This window comes from Dipteris shenzhenensis, chromosome 28 (assembly GCF_047967505.1).
Source record: "Dipteris shenzhenensis isolate YYH24624 ecotype China chromosome 28, Dip_SZ_1.0, whole genome shotgun sequence".
Classification (NCBI taxonomy): domain Eukaryota; kingdom Viridiplantae; phylum Streptophyta; class Polypodiopsida; order Gleicheniales; family Dipteridaceae; genus Dipteris; species Dipteris shenzhenensis.
The window spans coordinates 328,689-350,385 of NC_141623.1; the positions used below are offsets into that span (position 1 = coordinate 328,689).

A 21,697-nucleotide genomic window follows, 5' to 3' on the forward strand; every position below is an offset into this window, starting at 1 on the left:
AATTTTGAGCATTAGTGGGTCTTACCATTAGGTTGCATGCAAATATTGTATAAGAAGTAGAGTGCATTTGAATTATCACTTTATAAACATGAGTAGCATGACCTATCTCCGACACGCTGAAGATACCTTGAAAGAAATCATGCATTTGCTACTGTATCCATTGAAGCAAATTCTCTTGGTCTTCTTTCAATTCATCTAAGAGTGATTGCACCCGTTTATAAAGTTTTGGGATGTTCCCACTGTCATCATCTCTTTTAGATCCACCTTCCCCAATGTGGAGGCATCACTCTCATCCAAGCATTGCCCCTACTCCTTTGTCTCTCCCATCAATGATAAATCTATGTCTGTGTGTGTGTGTGTGTGTGTGTGTGTGAGAGAGAGAGAGAGAGAGAGAGAGAGAGAGAGATCTAAAATGTGTCACATGGATAGCATATGATACTTTGCAATATTAAATAATCTACAAACATCAATACACACATCCTTATATCTTAGTACTTGAAGACTCATCATGAATCTATCACATACTTTAAGCATTTTTGTAGCCTTTCTTTAGTTATATAATAGTCTATGAGTAATATACAAGAGTACATTGATTTGAAAGATAGGAAGATGTGATCTTGAGCATAACTTTGCAAATCATGGTGTTGGTTTAAAAACTAGGAAGATATGATCTTGAGCATAATATTGCACATGAACCTTGGGTTGCTTTAAAAACTTGGAAGATCTAATCGTGAGCATAACATTACAAATTAACCTTGGATTGATTTCAAAACTAGAAAGAATTAGTCATGAGTATAAAGATCCAAATTGACCTTGGATTGATTTTAAAAGTGGTTAACATGTGATGACAGCAATGATCCATGGTTAAATCACCACCAACAGACATCGGGAGGTACAAGAAGTTGGTTGGCAGTCTCATCTATCTGTGCAACACTAGACCAGAGATCAGTTTTGTTGTTGGCGTTTTGAGCAGGTTCTCCAATAAGCCCAGGGAGAATCATTGGAATGCAGGGATGCAGGTGCTCAGGTATGTGAAGGGCACTCTTGATTATGACATCACCTATGGTACGGGCACTTCCTTGGCTTGTCATTGTGACTCAAGTTGGGCTGGAGATGTTGATTCCAGGAAATTAGTTTTTGGATATTGTTTCTCTTTAGGTTCATGTATCTTCTCTTGGATCAGTAAGAAACAACCAATAGTGGCATTGTCCTCTATCGAGGCTGAGTACAAGGTAGCATGTTTTGCTGCATGTGAAGTAGTGTGGCTAAGGAGGATCTTATGGCACATGGGATTGCAAGAGGATGAGGCAACTGTGCTAAGGTGCGACAATCAAAGTTGCATGGCCATTGCTAAAAATCTAGTGTTTCATGCACGCACAAAACATATAGAGATTTAGTATCACTATGTGTGTGATTTGATCAAGGGCGGGATAGTGGAATTGGTCTACTGTCCAACAGAGCAAAATGGATCAGATATCTTCACCAAGGCACTCGAGAAGGATCAGCTTTAGGGTCATCTTCAGAGACTTGGCATTGGGCCAAGAATGTAGTTCACCTATGGGTGGACATTGAGGGGGGTGTTAGATATGCTCAATGCCCCACCCTCTTGGTAACCACTAGTGGTCCAAGGTGCTCAAGTTGTAAGGACCCCATATGAGGAGAAGCCATGTGTAAGCCCGAGACACTGGATGGATCCTGACTTGCATGTCAGATGAGGTCTATCAATGAGACTGTTGATGGTAGAAAGGTGATCTATGTGAGTCTAGCCTATGGCTAGGCAGGGTGGGTAAGCTATAGCATAATGAGGCACATTGTCTTGATTGTGTGGGAGCCCCTTGCTCTCACTGGGGTCTGGGGGCTAGCCCCTGAGGCGAAGGTATAGGGAATATTACCTAAATATTCTATGGACGACTAGTCGGCTCCATTGACTAGGTTGACTAGTCGGCTCCACTGACTACATTGATCCGACTACCACCCTCATAGCTATAAAGAGGTGACCTCCTCAGTCCATTGTATCAGATTAGATCTTCCAACTAGTAGGTCTTCACCTAGTATCTGTCTAGATCGCCATCTAAGCTCCACTATGGGAGCGCACGGGTGGACGGAGCCATCAATTGTACTACATCAGTATTGAAGGAAAAGTTTGTTCCTCTCCAGTTTGTTGTGTACTCTCTATTCTTTGTTCAGTTTCTATTCCGTTGCACCATGTAATTTAACAGAAGAGCGGAGATGTGGAAAGAGGGCATAGCTTGAGAGCACACCACAAATTACTAACTGTACACTAGTATTAGCAAAAATAATATATATGTACAAACCCCTTTAGTGTTAGGGTTAGGGGTTTTAACCCTTGTGCCTTTTAGCACTCTATGTATTAGTGCTATGCAGATATGATAACACATGATGTTGAGATAAATTCTCAATAGCTTCCCTCAAGATCAACATCATGAAGTAGACCTTCCCTCAAGATGATGACTCTGGGAAATCAAAGAAAGGATGAACATCATTCCATCACACCCCTTTAATGGGAATTTCCTTCCTCTAAGTCAAGCCAAGAGCTTGTTGATTTTTCTCAAAAAGCTCTTTTCCAAGTGGTTTGTAAAGAAATCTACAACATTCTCCTTGCTATCACAATGTTGCAATGCATGTCACCACGTAACACTCTTTCTCTTATGAAGTGCTCTTTGACATCAATGTGCTTTATCCTAGAGTGATATGTTGGATTCTTGGCTAATGATTGAGCTTATTGATTATCATAATTATTGTTGTTGGCTTTGATGCATCAAAGTAATCTATTTTTTACAATAGTCTTCTAAGCCATATAGCCTCACATGAACATGTTGTGAGTGCCCTATATTCTACTTCTATTGAAGACAAAGAAACAGTTGGCTGTTTGTTTAAAAACCATGATATAGCACCTTGACCAAGGAAAAATGCATAGTCTTGTGTGGATCTCCTGGTCTCATGATCTTCGGCATAGTCACTGTCACAGTATCCATGCAACCCCATATGACTTTCTCTGTATTCTATACCAAATTGTCTTGTACCTTTTGATGTACCTCAAGACTCTCTTGGCTGCATTATAGTGATACTATTTTGGATTTGCCATAATCTCTACAAGTGAACTTACTATAGAACAAATATCTAGCCTTGTGATAGTCATATATATAAGAGATCCGATGAGCAACCAATAGTACTTGTCATTGACTCTAGGCTTTTCTGGATCTTTGGTAAGTTTTAAATGAAGGTGCTATCTGAGTCTCTCCAGAACTCAATTTTATGATAATAGTACACAAGTACAAGATCTGTCATGTCAAACTCTGCAAATAAGTCTTGTTTTAGCTTGGTGACACTCTTAGTACTTCCTATCACAATCAGACCATCTACATACAAAAGTGCAATAGTAATGTCTTTCCCTTGAGCTTTGTAGGGGGTTTCCATTTTCCAAGCAAAAACCCCCGAGGACAAAAGGTGGGAGGGGTCAAAATATATAGGCTCAAGTCATTTTTGGGGAGCAAAAAGTTCCAAATTATTTCAAGGAATACGTAAGTAAATATGAAACATTGATAAATAGATATAGATATAAATATACCTTTATATAATATACATATATAATGTCCAAGTGGTGACTTATTTTATGACTTTCAAAAATCCTTTCTTTTCCTTTCACTATTGCTTGGATCATAAAATTTTAACCAAATATCCTCCTTATGATTCCTTAAGAAAAATAAATAGTACCTTTTTAATAGACCCTCTAAGTGTATTTTGCTAGAGGAATATGGTTTGAAGAGCTTGCCCCAACCCTATTCCGCCGGTGAAATACCCTTGGAGACCCTATGCAGAAGGCGTCATAACTTTTGCTCCTTAGCTCAGATTGAGAAGTTGTAAAAAGGAAAAATGTTCAAAATTTATGATCTATGAAATGGTAGGCTTAAAATTATACTTTTTGTAGTTATAAAAGAGAAAAATAAAAAATTTCAAGATGTATATGAGAGTTACAACTTGTCCCTAATTCATATTATGGTAGGAAGGAGTTTAGTAGAGACCACACTTCCTTAAAAGTACTTAGGTTTAGAGAATTGGGAATATTTTTAAAATCCCTACCTTGCCTTCCCATATTTGATAATGTATTAGAGATCAATGGCTTTAAGTATGAGGTTTCCAATATCTTTTTCCTAGTTATCCAAGGAATATGGTAGACATTGTTATATGAGAGCTTCAAATATGGAAAGATTAGGGAAAGTCTTTTAAATTGATTGAATTACCATAATACTCAAAAGACATTATGGTAGGGAGGTATTTATAGGAGTTTCTAAAGTGTTCACTATTTGTTCATATATAGATGATGTTCTCTAAAATGAGGGTTATAATAAAAAATAAGTAAGTATATGGTTCCATAAATGAGAAATTAAGAAAGAATTGTATATTCCTTTGAGAAATATACAAGCATGGTTGGTGTCAAAAACTATCGCTCAGACTTTTTTGCTCGGAGGTTTTTGCTCAAAAACTGTGCACATCCTTGTTTGTAGTAGAGAGTATGATCTGCATTGGACTCCATATATCCCACATTACCAAAATACTTGTTGATTCTACTCTACCAACTTTTGGGTGCTTGCTTTAGGCCATAGATTCTTTTCTTGAGATGGAGAACCTGACAAAGTGAGGATCGTACTCTCCTAGTCACTAAGACAACATCCTAATACAACACTAATCTAAGGAGTATGCAACCTAAGTGCAAACATAATGAAGAGAGTGCTCATGACATGTACCTCAAGTCAATTAGGTTCCAAGATAGATTAACTTGGACTCATCAAGAGAATCTTGAGATAGTGCAAAGTGCTTGATTGATATTACTTCAAATGAACCTCCCTTTTATAGGTGAGGGTACTTATATCCATATGCTTGCTCACATGTGGGATATCTCCTCCATGCCATGTGGTAGCTTGCCCTTTACTCATACCTTTGCTCTACATGTGCTCATGGCACCATAACTCTCAACACCTCCCCTTGGTGCCATTATCCTTTGGCTATTGTAAGGTGGTCAAATGTGAGTTACAAGATCAAATCCTCCCCTGGATGCTGTCATAGCTACTCTCAGGTGGTCAGGTTTGATTTACAAAATATAGGCAAGGTTGGCAAGGTTTTTGTTTGTCAATACATTCCATTGATGTCACCTTTTGGCTCATGGCTTGATGACGATGGCATTTGCTTCTTTGCTTGGTGTAGCTTCATGCATGTATGCTTTGTTCTTCCATGTGCCTTGATGCTTTATGTGTGGATGCCATGCTTCGTGCTATGGTCATCTCATACACTTGTGCTTTTAGCATGCTTATGACAATGATGTGTGCATTCATGCTTTGATTTGTCATTTGTTGCAAAGGTCTTACCATGAGCTTTATTTTGCTTCAATGGTAGTGTCTGATTGCTAACAATGATTCTGACCTGATACGTGCGTAGAGCTCAAAAAGACAATCACTTTTCCCTTTTGGAGTGTCTCCAAATTCCTCCTAGATTGCAAGTTACGCCTTGTTGAAGTTTTTGTGAAGAAGAGGGCTTTTGATGATGTGGCACAGGGATTCACATGCAGAATTCCAAACTGTGCTTAACAAGAGGCTGTGTGCTTAGAAGGCACTACTGACTGTGCATACTGATGTGGCTTAACTAACCCTATCTACTTGTTGACCAAGGTTAATTCTACCCAAGTTAAAGTTAACTAGCAGTCAATGATCACACCCAACTAAGCAAGGTTAATTGTGGTTGGATTAACTTAACCACTGTTAAGCCTTATCCTGCCATGTGGCTTTTTGTGGGAACCTTAGAGAAGAAAGAGAAAATAGATATGCAGCTTCTCTGAGGTGACGATGCGATGGAGAGCCCGGAAATCTGAAGCGTCGACGCGATGGAGAGGTCGCTTGCTGGTCGGGTTCACTAGAGCTCGTGGAGCTGTTTTTGGCCGAGAGCCTGCTTGATGGCTTATTGTTGTTTCTGCTCGTTGGCGATGCGCTGCACTCATAGAAATTCCACTAGACATTTGCAAATAGCTAGACTCAGACTGTGGTTCCTCGACCGTCAAGTTGCTCTTAAACTTCTCTGTAATTTCATTTTGATTCGGTGATGCTTCTCTTTGTCATCGTTAGGCAGCTTGGCTATCCCCAAGTAGCTTGTAGCTACCTTTGTGTTCGAGATCTGGAAGGAGTCCTAGGTCTGCTGCTCATCTGCTCAAACTTGAGGCTACATTGCGGTGAAGTCTATTGTTCGGTTGCTACATGAGTTGGCCTTGTTTACTACAGCCCTAGTCATGACCTATGAGTCTACCCAGTAGTCCTACCTACTCACATTGAATCGTGTGCTATAGTCGACGAATGCTTGGCTTTGTCGATGGGCTATTTGTGCAAGCTCTGTGTTGCAGGACTGCATTGGAGCTTGGTGTTACAACACTTATATTCATTGCTAGATATGAAGCATGGGCTGAGTAGGAGAGTTGGCTGGCTACAGGAGCATTCAGGAACTTCTTTTTGGCATAGTCTACATCAAGGGAGCGGTCATTGCTTTGTCTCTTAGGAATCTCTAAAGAAAAGATTTCCTCTCAGAAATATCACGAAACTCTCCCTATCTTTCCTTTCTCACTCGAAGTAAAAAGGAAGAAGAACACTCTCTCTCACCATAGATCTTTCAATCTCTCAAGAGCTTATGAAGGAATCGCTCTCTTTCAAAATGGGGAGATGGAAAATTTCAACTCCTTTACAAAAACATAAGGAAACCAAGAAGGAACTCTCCATCTAAAAACTAAAACTAACCTAGGAGAACTCATGAGCTCCTAAGACATGCCTACAACTAACCTAGGAGACTAGACCTAAGCTCTAATACCATGACAAAGTGAGGATCATACTCTCCTAGTCACTAAGACAACATCCTAATACAACACTAATCTAAGGAGGATGCAACCTAAGTGCAAACATGATGAAGAGAGTGCTCATGACATGTACCTCAAGTCAATTAGGTTCCAAGATAGATTAACTTGGACTCATAAAGAGAATATTGAGATAATGCAAAGTGCTTGATTGATATTACTTCAAATGAACCGCCCTTTTATAGGTGAGGGTACTTACATCCATATGCTTGCTCACATGTGGGATATCTCCTCCATGGCAGCTTGCCCTTTACTCATACCTTTGCTCTACATGTGCTCATGGCACTACAACTCTCAATAGAACCTGGTGCTCTTTCCCTTTTTCAACATATCATGTTGGTTTCTTCATGTAGACTTCCTCACCTAGGTAACCATTGAGAAAAGCATTTCTGACATCTGGCTAGTACACATTCCATCTACTAAGTGTGGCAACTGATATTAAAAAACTTAGGAAATCCATCTTTGCTACTTGACCATAAGTCTCATCATAATTTTGACCATATTGCTATGCAAAACCTTTTGCAATTAGTCTAGCTTGGTACCTTTCAAATGCTTCCATCTGGATTGTACTTTACTTTGTAAACCCATTTGTTTGTAATGGCCTTTTTTCCTGGTGGGTGGTCACATAAATTCCAAGTCTTTTTTTTGTACAAAGCATCCATCTCTTCATTCATAGTAGTTTGCCATTTTGGCTTGTCAACTGCATCCTCAAAGTACACTGGCACTTCTATAACCATAATGGTAGTCATAAGGGCATAATTGGTGGTTTCAATCTGAATTGCTTTGCCTTTCTGAGCATATGTCAATTTGGCTAGTGGGCGGCTCTCTCTAGTAGATCGTTTGAGTTGCTACTCTTTTGGTGGATTCTCTTGTAATTTTTGCTCTTCTTCATCAGTAATTTTATGAAGCTAACTGAGTAATCAGTGTGGCCATCTCCTGTTTATTTGATGTTTTCCATTTTAATTCTTCATAAAAAATTGCATCTCTAGAGATTATTACTTTTCGCTTAATTGGATCATACAACTTGTATGCTTTACTTTCTTCACTATAGCCAACCATGATGCATTTAAGTGACTTGACATCCAACTTTTTGCGATGATCATCATGTATGCAAGTATATGCTCTCGAACCAAATCTGCGGAGATGCTCAATGTGTGGCATGTATCCAATGATTGCCTCTTAAGGTGTCATACCTTGAATTGGTCTAGTTGGAAGCCAAATAAGCAAGTAGTTTGCAGTGGCAATTGCTTTTGTCCAATATTGATTAGAAAGATGCTTCTCACTGGGCATTGCTCTGGCACTATCTGCTAAAGTCCCATTCTTCCTTTCAACTATTGCATTCTATTGAGGAGTATTTGCACATGTGAATGGCCTTCAAATTCCATTACTTATGCAAAAGCTCATGAAGCTAAAGACATGTAGGCCTCCAAATAGGGGTGGACAACTTGGGTAGTAGATGCCATTTAGAGAGGAAACAAGGAGCTTCAAGATCAAGCTCTTAGGCAGTGTCAAAAACCACATAATTTAAGGTGAGATTTTTCTTCCATAGAGCAACTTAGCAAGCTAGGTTAGTAGGGACCCATCTTTAATGATTGAGGGATGAGAGTAGGCAGATTCACTAAGACCTGTAGGAGATTGTTGGCATGAGACCTTGGACTTCTATTATTGTTTGTTCTAGGCTAAGGAGTTATACCCATAAGTTTCCTTGCGTTGGAGGCTGTCTAGGGCCATATTTCTTTGGTAGTCTCCTAGAGCATGGGTATGTAGGTGGAGGCAGCTTTTACCACAACGAGGAGCTCTCAATGCCCCTCAAAGCCCTCCCAACCTAGAAGTGTCTAGAAGAATATGGACTGACTCTGTCCTTCTTTTGATGCTTTTGGGAGCACATTCTCCCCACCTTATGGATGGATTTTTGGGAGATATTTGACTTAGGATCCCATCCTCCATCCTTGAGTGATTTATTTAATTGCAAGGGGGGAGATAGATCTGACATACACTAATGGAGACTCATTAGTTCTTGGATACAGCATATATTATCCAAGGTCTTGAGTCTCATAGATATCATCCATGTACTCAAATAGGTTTTGTTCTAGAGTGCAGTATTCTAGAAAATATCTTCACTTTCTTCAAGGTCGTTGATTGGGCCAGGGAGGATTCATAGTCTCTTGTGATCCGTCTCTTGGATTTCAAGAAAACCTATGATAGGGTGGAGTGGTCCTTTCTAGAGGGCACCATGCAACAGTTGGGCTTCTTAGAGAGGTGGATTTGAGGGGTCTCTACCTTGTATGTAGGTAGCACTAGCCAAATGCTCACTGGTGGGGGCTAAGCAGTGGAGCCATCTAGATTGTCCAATCAGTTCACCAGGGTTTCCCTTTAGCCCCCTCCCTATTTCTATTCATGAAAGAGGCTCTAGGTAACTTCTAGAGTTCTCATGGATTAGGCCTCATAGGGATGGGCCTCATGGTCCACCGAGAGGAGGAGCTTCTTAACTCTGAGCTTGCAAATGACATGACACTATTTGTGGAGGTCTAAATGAAGAGTTTGGAGGAGGTTAGGAGAGCACTAGAGACTTATTTCTATGCCTTAGGGGCCAAGATAACAAATCAATTGGCTTTCTCATAGCCTAAGGAGGTTCAAGAGATCTAGGATCGGGGGGCTACTTGACGGTTCAAGTGGATATCGTGTGGCTACAATGTTACATGCCTTGGTTGCCATAGTGTTACATACCTTCGAGTGGATATCATGTAGCCACATTGTTACATACCTTGGTTGTTAGCTAGCATTGATATTTTAGTGGAACAATAGATAGCCACTATATTAGAGAGCTTTTGGCACAAGATTTGACACTAGAGCTTAGCCAAAATCTCCCTAGTAGTAGATAGGGCATTTGTGGTCAATCAGGCTCTCTTGGATATGACTTGGCATGTTGCCTCCTATATGTATTTTCACAGGGGATACATGGCCAATGCACAACTTCTTATGGGTAGGTTCGAATGGCACTGGGAACACTAGAGCCAGCAGGGTGGCTTGGTAGATGATGATTCTATCATAGGCTCAAGGAGATCTTGGCATCATTGATCTCGAGATGTAGAGGAGAGCCTTGTTGCTCAAGTTGGTGATACCGCAAGATATTTCTTTAGTGAGGGCTTCTCAGGAACATGCTTGTACAGGTAGACAAAGGAAGTGGTCTCAAAAATGGATTTTTTGGATGCCCCCCTTACAAGGAAGGACTCCCCCTTGACGAGGATCCCTCTCAAATTTGGAAGCGCCTATTTGGTGGAATCCTCTAAGCAAGCCCCACATGTTGAGAGGAGTCTGGGTGTTACTAGTCATCTAGAACCCAAAGGTTTGGGATCTAAAGAGATTCATGTTAGGATAGTGATCACATACTAGCTAGGCACAGTGGCATGGTGGCCCAGCAAGGTCCTTTGGGATATGGAGACAGCTTTCTCTCAAAGTGGAGGCCAAGATGCATTCCATTTTGCATTTGAGAGAGGAAATCATATGGATGATAGAGATTGACATAGCAATCCTTGACTCATGGTGGGAAAGGCTGAGTAGTACCTAGACCCCCCACCATTGGTTTGGACAATCTTTACAAAGTAGAAACTAGTTTGATCAACTAAATAGAGTAAAAAGTGCCTAGCTCTACATCTATACGATCACCCAACACTCTTGATTGATAACAACAAGAACAACAATAATAGAAATCATAAAAAAGATCAACACTACATTCGTTGTGGTCTGCCATCAATGATACTCAAATTAATTGGTTATTTCATCGGGCTTCATTAGAAAAGAAGAAGGCTAAGACCACTTTTCCTCAACAACTCCCCAATTAATTCTTGGTAGAGATTTGCTGAGTTTTTTGAGGGTCTCACTCCCACTGTCTTCTGCTACATTCCAATTGTCTAGTAGTCCTCCAATCCTTAGTTTCTTTGAGTTGAGCTGCCTTTCAACTTGCTCCTTTACTTCCTTCTGGACTTGTTACCTAAAGAGCTCTTTATCTCTCCTTTAAAATTCTCTTGAATCTCTCCCATAAGCTTCTTGTGCAACTCTTCCATTTGAGTAGAGACTAGCTCCTCATCTAAAACTACATTAGGGATAGGATTGTTGAGTTTGAGCTCAACAGTTTTCACTCTATCTTCTAACTTCTAGAACCTATCTTTTAGGTCACTATTCTCCTTCTTGAGAAGGAGAACTTACTATTGAAGGAGGATGACTTCATTCTGCCTAGTATTGGGCAAAGGTGATGCTACTATTGTAGCATAGGAAGGCTGCTTTTCTACTTTTCTGTCACTCATTGAAAAAATGATAGATTACCAAGACCCCCCTGTTTGCAATGCTGATATCGTGCTAACAAGACAGAATATGACTTTGAACCAGAAGAAAAATATGTAGCTTAGCTTCTAAGGAACAAAATTTCTTTTTACTTCGAAGTAATCCGAGCAAACCTCAAAAAGTTATGCTTGATTCTTTGTCTGTGAAAAAACCAGTCTGGAGCAGGAGCAGTACCCTAGTAGAGCTTCGCCTGAAGGTGAGAAACGATTGGGGGGGAGCTCCTAAAGTTCTTCCTAAGTAAGATCAGCTTGATGGTGACTCCAAACCCCTAAGTAAGATCAGCTTGATGGTGACTCCAAACCCCTAGTCTAGGCCATGGAGTTCAGCCCAGCTAGGAGTGGGAGCACGAAGGAAGAAGAGAAGGGAGAAGAGGAGAAGAACATATCACTATCTTGACATTTTTAGGGGATGACTCCATGGACCTTGTACGATGTCTCATGTTTGTAAATTTAATAAAAATTGAAAGAAATGATAAAGTGATAGAGTTTAGGTTGTGTTTTGAGTTAGCAGTTACATGCTCCATGACAAAAAATATCAAGTTTAATTATCAGTAGATGTATGTAATAACATTAAAATCTATCAACAAGTAATGAAACTATGAGTCACAATAGAGTTGGATGCACATAGCCCATGTAGACTCTCCATGGAGGTTTTTAAAAACCCATCGACTATATGTGCCTATTTCCTTAGGGCAATGCTCCTAGCACTATGTGTCCTCTTGGTAATAGGTCCCCTGATTGATAAGAATTTTAAAAATGTATTAATTAGTGGAAAAGAGAGGAGAGGAGGGGTGTAAATAGGAGTGTGAATAATTAATAGGGAAGTCCAAGTGGAAAGACCTTATGAATCGGCAAAGACTAATTAATAGAGGGAAAGACTAAGTGGAAAGACCTTGTGTTAGCAAAGGATATTCAGGCTTCACATCCCCCCTTTGCAAGAATTGTGAAATTAGCACTTTGATCTTAGCTTAATTAGGCTATCTCCAACTTTTCACCAGACCCAAGAGGTCCCCCCAAAAAGTGGAGGACTCTTGCCCAAAAGGTCCCTTATGAAAGAGATCCCACCCTAGAGGTACCTATGAATTGTGTAGAGACCAACATGTATAAATCTCTCTCAATGGAATGAAGATCCCACCCTTTGGGTTCATTATTCAAGCTCACTATTGTGTTCATGTGATTGATCTCCATTGCGTCCATGCTCTCTTACACTATCATGTTCTAGCATGCCCTTACCCTTGCACTCCCTAAGAAAGACTAAAAGCCTACACTTTTGGAGGTCCCCCCACATTGTGTAGAGACTCAAAAGGTCCCCCCACTTTTTATAGGGACTCATGAGGTTCCCCCACTTAGTATAGAGACCCAAGAGACCCCCCCAAAAAGTGGAGGGACTCTTGTCCAAAAGGTCCCCTATAAAAGAGGTCCCACCCTGGAGGCACCTACAGATTGTGTAGAGACCAACATGCATAAATCTCTCTCAATGGAATGAATCTCCCACTCTTTGGGGTTCAGTGTTCAAGCTCACTTTTGTGTTCATGTGATTGATCTCCATTGCGTCCATGCTCTCTTACACTATCGTGTTCTAGCATGCCCTTACCCTTGCACTCCCTACCCTTGTACTCCCTCTTCCTCCTCCTCCTCCTCCTCCTTCCTCCTTCCTCCTCCTCCCTCCTCCTCCTCCTCTCTCCTCCTCCTCCCTCCTCCCTCCTCCTCCTCCTCCTCTTCCTCCTCCTCCCTTCTCCCTCTTTCTTCTCCCTTGTCCCTCCTCCTAAACCCTTACCCCTTGAAATTGCAAAGGAGACTAGCTCTCCAGTCCTTAACCCTGGACTCCTCCTGCTTCTTGCAACCCTCTCTAAATCTTGGAGCTCCTAGCTAGCTCTCTCAACCATGTCCCCTTCCAAACCCTGCATCCCCCTTCTAAACCCTTGAACTCCTGTCGAGGCAGAAGCCTCCATCCATCATCGTGATTAAGCCCTCTTTCTTAGCCATGCGTGCATGAGATCTCCTTTCCACACTTTAGCCTACACCTCTCATTGGCATTTGACTCTAGGACCTATGCTACACTTGCTACAACGATCAATGACATGACTGGCACCCTCGAAACTTGGACTTGGGAGAGACAGAGACAACAGTGTCTATGCCCCAAACAACTCCTGAAAGGAGTGAATGTTAGATGCACTTAAATGAGTCAATGATAGGCTTCCATTTGATCCTTGGAGGAGATGGGCACTATTCAAGAAGTCATGTGCAGGAAGTTGACCTCATTTTCTTTGTCCCTCACCTCTACCCCTTCGTCCTTCATTATGCAGCCCCAGCTGCATATTTGGTTGCCCCAAGGGGGGCAACAATGTCATTAGCAAAGGGCTAGGAGCAAATTTTCTACCCGAGGGGAGCGTAATGCCCTTGATCAATCATCTGTGATTCTCTACTGAAATAATGAGATTAGAGGAACCTAGCATATTACAAACAACAAAAGGGCCAGGAGCCACCCCTACCTCACAAAGCATCTTAACTCATGTCTCCCCACCACCCAGCTATTTAAGCCCAAGATTGTTGATGCATTCTAAAACAGAGAGGAATCCATATGGTTGAATTTGGCCCCAAAGCCCAATCTATCAAATACCACCAAAAGCCCCATCACTCACTCTCATAAGCTTTGTTTGGACCAAACCTAAACAAGAGGAATTTTTGACTAATTGAGCACGCATGATCTAAGGCTCGAGACATTAATCACATTTTTAAAAATGTATATGGACCTAATAAGCCCGTTCTCTTCTTGGTCAACCACCATCTACACACATCCTGAATCCTCAAATGAAGGACCTTAGCAATATTCTTATAGGGTGATCAAAGGCCTTGGCAAATGCATTACCTCCAAAATCCAACTGTCAGCATTAATTTTTGGTATCCCTTTTGAGGGCAAGTAAAGGCATATGTCAACGGGTGGTGCAAAAGACAAGAAAGAGGCGGCATATGTTAGAGCTGAATGAAGGAGGCTTGACAGTAAGAAAATGAATGTCAAGAATATTTATGGTTGTAAAGGTTGTGGGTAGTACCTACCACCTATGTAAGTTTCATGATAGTATATCTTGTAGCTAGGGTCTGAGGAGTCAAAGTCCTATAGTCAAGGTCCAAGGGATTACTAAGGATGATTAATGTGTGTCGATTGCAACCATATCTAGGCAGTTTGGATTTACATAATAGAACTCATCTCTCAAAGAATCCCATTCTCACCACTTCACTTGTCTTGCATTTGTGTGCACTCTTTCTAGTATGACTCACTTCACATGCTTCATTTGGTGCGTTGCATGACCATTGACATAGTAACACTCGCACAACAATCTAGAACCGGCAATTGCCCGGCCACCCAAAAGCCAAAACAACCATGGGCTTAAGGAATGAATCACAGCATGCAGCCTGTGCACTTTGGCATTAAATTTAGACATCATTGCTTTCTCTAAGAAAGATCAAGCTACTGTGGAGAATATACTTGATGCTCTGCTACTATGGAGAATTTACTTGATGATGTACGTAAGTTTTGGGTTCTAAGTGTAGTTGGACCAAGACCTTTGCAATTAAGGTGCCGTCCCTTCTAGGATGGGCTAAGGTCCTACCATTCTACCATATTCAAAGGGGAGAAATAGTGCATTACCTGCTAGGAGCCTCTCTAGGTTTCAGGACTTCACTTCGCCCACGGTTTGACTGGTTTAAGAAGAAGATGAGACAGAAGCTTTGCATATGGGGGGGATGCCTTTGGGATGGAATGCTCATGCATTATCATGATAATTCAACATGTGCTAGCTACTACATCGACTTATTTTGCTACAGTGTGGAATTTCAAAAAGTGCCACTGATTCGAGATTGAGAAGATGTTCAGGCCATTTCTTTGGGTGCAGGATGATGGAAGATGAAGAATGCATTATATCCCCTAGGGTGCCTTGAAGTTTCCCAAGCTAAGGGGAGGCTTGGGCTTAGCAAATGATCTAGTTATAAGGTTAGTAAAGCATGGAACACTTGCTATCTGATGCTTACTCATGGAAAGAAAGAAGTTGGTTAAGAGGGGATGCTAGCCTCAAGGAGAATATTTGGTGGAGCTTGGTTGTAACTGTCAATCGCGAAAAACTATTATTGTGTTGCATATACCGAGCACTCAAAGCCTAAAAAGGAAGGAATCAGAACATGCGTGCGTCTATGGGATGCAAGGAAAGCAGACTAGAGGACATTAAATGATCTTTGGGTGCATTTCATTGTGAATGGTCATGAGGTGAGACTTTTGGGGGCCATGCTTGATCTAGTGCCAGATTTTTTTGCATACGTGCATCGGCTACCAGCAATGTGCCCCTTTGTAATTGGCCATGTTTTGTAATTTGGTCTCTTTTTGGGAACTAAACCCCCCTAAATAATAAGAGTTGTGGCCAGTTTGTGTGTGTGTGTGTGTATGTGTGTGTGTGTGTGTGTGTGTGTGTGTGTGTGTGTGTGTGTGAGTGAGAGAGAGAGAGAGAGAGAGAGAGAGAGATCAATAATTGAGCCATACAATTAATTCCATCAACGGGATAAAAAGTAAAAAAAGGGGAACATATAAGAAAAAAATGTTTGAGACATCTAAGTTGAAAAATGGAACAACTAGAGTTTGCAAAAATTTCCACCAAAATTAAGAAATTTTCATAATATTGAGTTTGACAAACACAATAATGAAAAAAGATTTCAAATCCTTAGGTAGTCTAGGTTTTGCGGTCTGGGTCCACTTACCTACCACCATCCAAACAAGCTAGGTGTTAGAACATCATAGTAACGTTTGTGTAGACAAGTAATTCCTATTTTCCCCAGCTTGTTATCACTTTACCTAAGAATGTAGACAACCATATGGATTCTTAGATAATTTAAAAAAGTTTAAGTCACAAGTGGAGTAAGGAGCAAATGAGTGCATGGATTGAGAAGGGATTGGAGGATATGGGAGGATTAGCGTGCTTGGTGTGTGGGGTGGTTAAAAAGAGAGTGCAAAGGGAAGATTTCACGGGGGATACATAAAATAATAATTCATAGTTGGGGAAGTATACATGTGTGTGTGTGTGTAGATTTAATAATCCCATCAATCAATGAACCATACAATTGATTCAGTCATAGAATAGCTTAACAACATTGACAAAAAGAAAAATCAGATATGGAGAATAAATACTTGAAGAACTCAAATTACATTTAATTTCAAATGTATTATTACAACCAAACCCCAGTAGGGTGTCAAATCCGTCAAGTAGTCCAAGCTCCAAGGTCAGGGTCCACTTACCTGCCACCATCCAAATAAACTATATGTTAGAATAGTATAGCTTAATTTGGATAGCCAGATAATGCCTATTTTCCCTGGCTTGTTATCGTTTTACCTAGGAACAAGAACATCCCTCTAGATTTTAGCATATAAAAGTATACTAATTTCACAAAGGAAAGCACTAATAAATAATGCATTAACTTAGTTTAAAAGGAAATGTACCAATAGACTAAAGCTGCATTTACAGAAAGAGTAAATTAACTAAAGAAGAAAATTAATTGTATGGCTTAATTATTGATAAGACTTTTTAATCTAAACACACACATACACACTTACACAAAACTTCTCTATGGAGAAGACATTCCACAAACATGGACTCCAATCCTCCAAGTTGCTCGTGAGTTTCAAATAGGAAAAAACCATCTTAACACAATTCTCCATACAGCCAGTAGTAGTACAAAAAAATCACCACTCACAAAGGCCTTTTTATGGACTCCTTAGCATTGGACCCTTTTAACATCAAATTACATGGTCTTGTTTACACATCACTCTCATGGGTACGTGACCTTACAAACCTATACATTTTGACAGAATTGCAACAAAAACATATCAAAGTTGACACAATTGTCCTCTAGGGTATTGAGCACCTCAAGTCTTTTAGTGCAAGGCAGCTTCAACAAACTGACTTTACCGTATAATAAAACCACTTATCCACCTTACTCTCCTTAAACACAATTGCACGAAGGAGACATCCACTCGAGCAATATCACTCTTGCATCTACAATACCAGATTCCAGGATTCCACCATATTTGTGAAGATCAAAAGTTGGGAAATGTGACATATTACAGAAAAGAACTCCAACTTTACAAAAGATGCTACTAGGTGTTCAAGGCTTGCTCACTATCTTCCACTCCTTAACATTGCAAATCGTATAAGTCACCGAAATCGAGTACAAACGTCCTTATTTGCACACTCCAAAAATGCTCATGAAAATAAAATGTGGCATATCAACTTACATCTTAGGAGACTTCAACATCAACCAGAAAATACAAAAGCTGACAAAACTCCAACAATTCATGGCAAGTCGCAAGATGGATTAGCTCATTTATGCACGCACAATAATCCACGACTCCACGTTAGACCATATTTGGATGAACATATCCATCATGAACAACAGGTGTGTATTATTGGTTACACCACTTGTGTATACTACACTTTCAACAAAGATCAACCCCTTCCCCACCAAGGCCTAATGAATGTAATTCATCTTGTTTAATTTTGTGAACTAACAAATATTATTTTCTACTAACCTTATGTGCAAAACGAAGGGTGTTTATAGACTTCAGCACCATGGGCACCACCCACGGATCATGGACGGGCAAGATTACCTGCCCACGGCCCAGATGCATTCAACGCACGATGGGCGGCTCTAGTCTATAAACACCCTTATATGAGATGGCACTATGCTAGAGAGGAGAGAGAGCAAGACAGAGATCATGTGAGCGCAACTTCACCTAGCTAACGCTTGCCACCCAACAAAGCGACACTGAGGAGCGGGTCTCCACAGCAAGGGCTATGATGAGCAGAACACTGTCATGGGCTCACCTTGAAGATATAGTTGCCTCAGGATCATTTCGGAAGGAATCCGACAAAAACGACGTACAACATGACAGTTGCCGTTGCCACGGTCCCGAACAGCAATGTTTAGGACATACCCAAAGGGTAGATATTAATCTCGAGTCGAATGATTTAGCAACATTTGTCTTCTCGGACCTTGGGATATGGCAAAGTTTTACACATGCGGTGCTTGTGTCTATGGAGTAGATTAGGAGCTCAAAGAGTTAATTCGTTGGCATTGCCTCATGAATACCGCAACGTGAGATGTTTGTCGGAAGGAAGTTTGTATTAGGAAGTTTCAAAAATCCTCAAGGCAAGCACGACAGCGAACTGCGGGGATTTTTTCCATTCGAGTTGCTAGGAGGCATGGCCCCTGATCGTTGGGGCCCAACAAAGCGCTTTGAAGCCAATATAAAGGCAAGGACCTTGTCGGAGGCAGATGGTGAGCAGCAGAAAGTCTTAGGAGGGCAGAAATTGTACTCATGGGGAAGCCCGCACAGTTGGATTCAAATTTGGATACCTTGGCTTCTATTCTAAGGCGTTATGGTAAGGTCAAGGCCCTATCTGATGGTAGACGTGTGCATGCTCGCATAAGCAGGCTCGGTTATGATCATAACACATTTCTGGCGAATTGTATTGTTGAAATGTATGCAAATTGTGGCAGCGTAAACGATGCACAAGCCCTGTTTGACTCTATACCGAATCCTAACTTGTTTTCGTGGAATATACTAATAAAAGCATATGTCCAGAATGGCAGCTTGGAGGATGCAAGGAGTGTGTTCAGCAAAATGCCCAACAGAGATGTTGTCTCGTGGAATGCCATGATCGCTGCATTTGTTCAAAAGGGGCATGCCATGGAGGCTCTGGAGCTCTTCCAACAGATGCAGCTCCAAAACGTCAAATCAGACAGCATAACCTTTGTTTGTGCTCTCAATGCATGCACCAGTTTGGTAGCGCTAAATACAGGGAAAGGAATTCATGAAGCTATCCATTTGAGTCACTGCGTTCCTAATGTGTCACTTGGAAATGCACTGATCAACATGTATGGCAAATGTGGCAGTCTGTGCGATGCCAGAAGCGTCTTTGCTGCAATGCATCATCGGGATGTAGTCTCTTGGACTGCCATGCTTTCAGCGTTAGCTGAGAATGGGCACGAGATAGAGGCTCTAGATATCTTCCATCAGATGCAGAGTGACGGTTTAAAGCCAGATAATGTTGCCTTCATGGTTGCTCTTGATGTCTGTGCCAGGCTAGCAGACTTTGAAGAGGGCAAGAAAATCCATTCTGCCGCTGTAAAATATGGGTGGGGAAGAGATATCATGGTTGGTACTGCACTCATAAATATGTATGGCAAGTGTGGGAGCGTGGGAAAAGCAAGGAGTGTGTTTGGCAGAATGGCTAGCCATGATGTTGTGGCTTGGAAAACCATGATTGCAGCTTATGTGCAAAATGGACATGGCAATTTTGGTCTGGGTCTCTGCTATCAAATGCAATGCGAAGGTTTAAAGCCAGACACCATTACTTTTATCCATGCTCTGGATGCATGCACCAGCCTGGCAACACTCGAGGAAGGGCAACTACTTCATGTTGCCATTTGTGAGAGTGGGTATGAAGAAGATTTGGTGGTGCAAAACGCCCTTGTCAGCATGTATGGCAGGTGTGGAAGTGTGCATCAAGCAAAATGTGTGTTTAGCAGCATGCCATATCGAGATGTTATTTCTTGGAATGCAATCATTACTGCATTTAATCAAAATGGGTATGGCAAGGAGGCTCTGAATCTGTTTCACCAGATGCAGTATGAAGATGTCAAGCCAGACATTGTTAGCTTTGTTTGTGCTCTTACTGCATGTGCCAGCTTGGCATCTGTCGAAGAGGTGCAAGAGATTCATGCCACAAGTGAAAGCCTTTGCACACAAGATATGACTCTTGGGAATGCTCTTATTAACTGTTATGGCAAATGTGGTTATGCCTACGATGCTAGGAGTGTTTTTGGCAAAATGCCTCATCGAGATGTAGTCTCCTGGACTGCCATGATTGCAGCATATGTCCAGAAGGGCCATGGCAAGGAAGCTTTGGATCTCTTCTGTCAGATGCAGCTTCAAGGAATCAAGCCAAACAACATGACGCTTGTCTCTGCTATTGATGCATGTGCGAGCCTGGCTGCCTTGGAAGTGGGAAAAAAGATTCATGCCACAATTGTGGACAGTGGGTATGGTCAAGATGTCTTTGTGGGAACTGCTCTCATCAATATGTATGGTGCGTGTGGGAGTGTGCATGACGCAAACAATGTGTTTGGAAGATTGGCCCATCTGAATGTGGTCTCATGGACGGCCATAATTGCAGCATTTGCACAGAATGGTTATGGTGACGTTGTTCTGGACCTTTATAACCGAATGCTACTTGAAGGCATAAAGCCAGACAATGCCACCTTCACGTGTGTTCTCAGTGCATGCAGCCATACGGGATTGGTTGATGATGGTAGGCGTTTATTTGTTTCTATAGGTGCTGATTTCGGAACAATATACACAATCGATCACCTTGTATGTGTAATTGATCTTCTTGGCCGTGCTGGATGCTTGGATGAGGCAGAGGATTTTCTAAATCGCATGCCATTTGGAAGGTCTATGATTGCGTGGCATTGTTTGTTTGGTTCGTGCAGAATTCACGGTGATGTGAAGCGGGCAGAACGTGCTGTGAATCAATGTTGTGAATGACCATATTTGATTCTGCTAAAGTGTGCTCCTAAACAGTGGAGGCTTGCTAAAACTGTGATGAACAGAGGGTTGTTACCAGTTTTCTCTTTAAACTTACCATATGATGAAAAGGCTTCAATATAGGGAGAATGGACGATGGATGCCATGGAAGCCAGGTCTACCTCTACCATCCCAGTACACTCGAAATAATTCAACGCAAACAGTTGCAAGGTGTGCAGAAATTTGTCAAAATTATCACCCCACACAACCTTATAGCTTTCACACCTCCATTTTCCTTCATTTTTTCATGAAAATGGAATAAGTTGATCGGGTGGGTGGCAGAAGGAAAAGTTCCCCCCAACACTTTTTTTTCCCCAGAGAAAAGGAACTGCTATTTATGCTTGAAATAAAACACCATACAAATCAGCAAAAACAAAAAACGGTGCTGACCATTGGGAAAAAGAAAAGAGAACTGGTTGTCGCCAGAAAAGGGCCAACTTGTTTGCTAGGGAATCTTTGGAACAAGGGGGTGGTAGGTTATACAACCAGTGAATACCTCTTGTTCGCGTTGAGGATATAGAAAATGCTTGTAGGCCATGCCTTGCAAAAACGCTCCCACCTTTCGGTGATGGCTCTAGAGCATGGAGTCTGCGCTCCCAAATGGCACGTATGGTGTAGATGATGTCTATGAGAGGAGTGGCCGCCGGAGTACTTTGCTAGTCCCCCATCACGAAGCTATAGTTGTCGACTCAAATGTGCTAGGTGTGATGTTCATTGTCTGCCCCTGCAATATCCTTTTGAAACCCAAAGCCGCCCCTCAAGCTCGTATCTCCTAGACCTCAGTTGCCACCAAGATCTAGAAAAGTGGTAAGAGAACTC

At 41.4% G+C, this 21,697-nt stretch overlaps 1 protein-coding gene across 1 annotated transcript; it reads left to right on the plus strand.

Moving 5' to 3' along the window:
• Window positions 1-17,971: 17,971 nt before the first annotated feature.
• Window positions 17,972-21,168, plus strand: LOC147883011 (pentatricopeptide repeat-containing protein At3g09040, mitochondrial-like). Its single transcript, XM_087399817.1, has 2 exons — window positions 17,972-18,671; window positions 18,875-21,168. Exons 1-2 carry the CDS (start codon window positions 18,669-18,671, stop codon window positions 20,837-20,839), a joined length of 1,968 nt encoding a protein of 655 aa, XP_087255943.1. The 5' UTR covers window positions 17,972-18,668; the 3' UTR covers window positions 20,840-21,168.
• The last annotated feature ends 529 nt before the right edge of the window (window positions 21,169-21,697 follow it).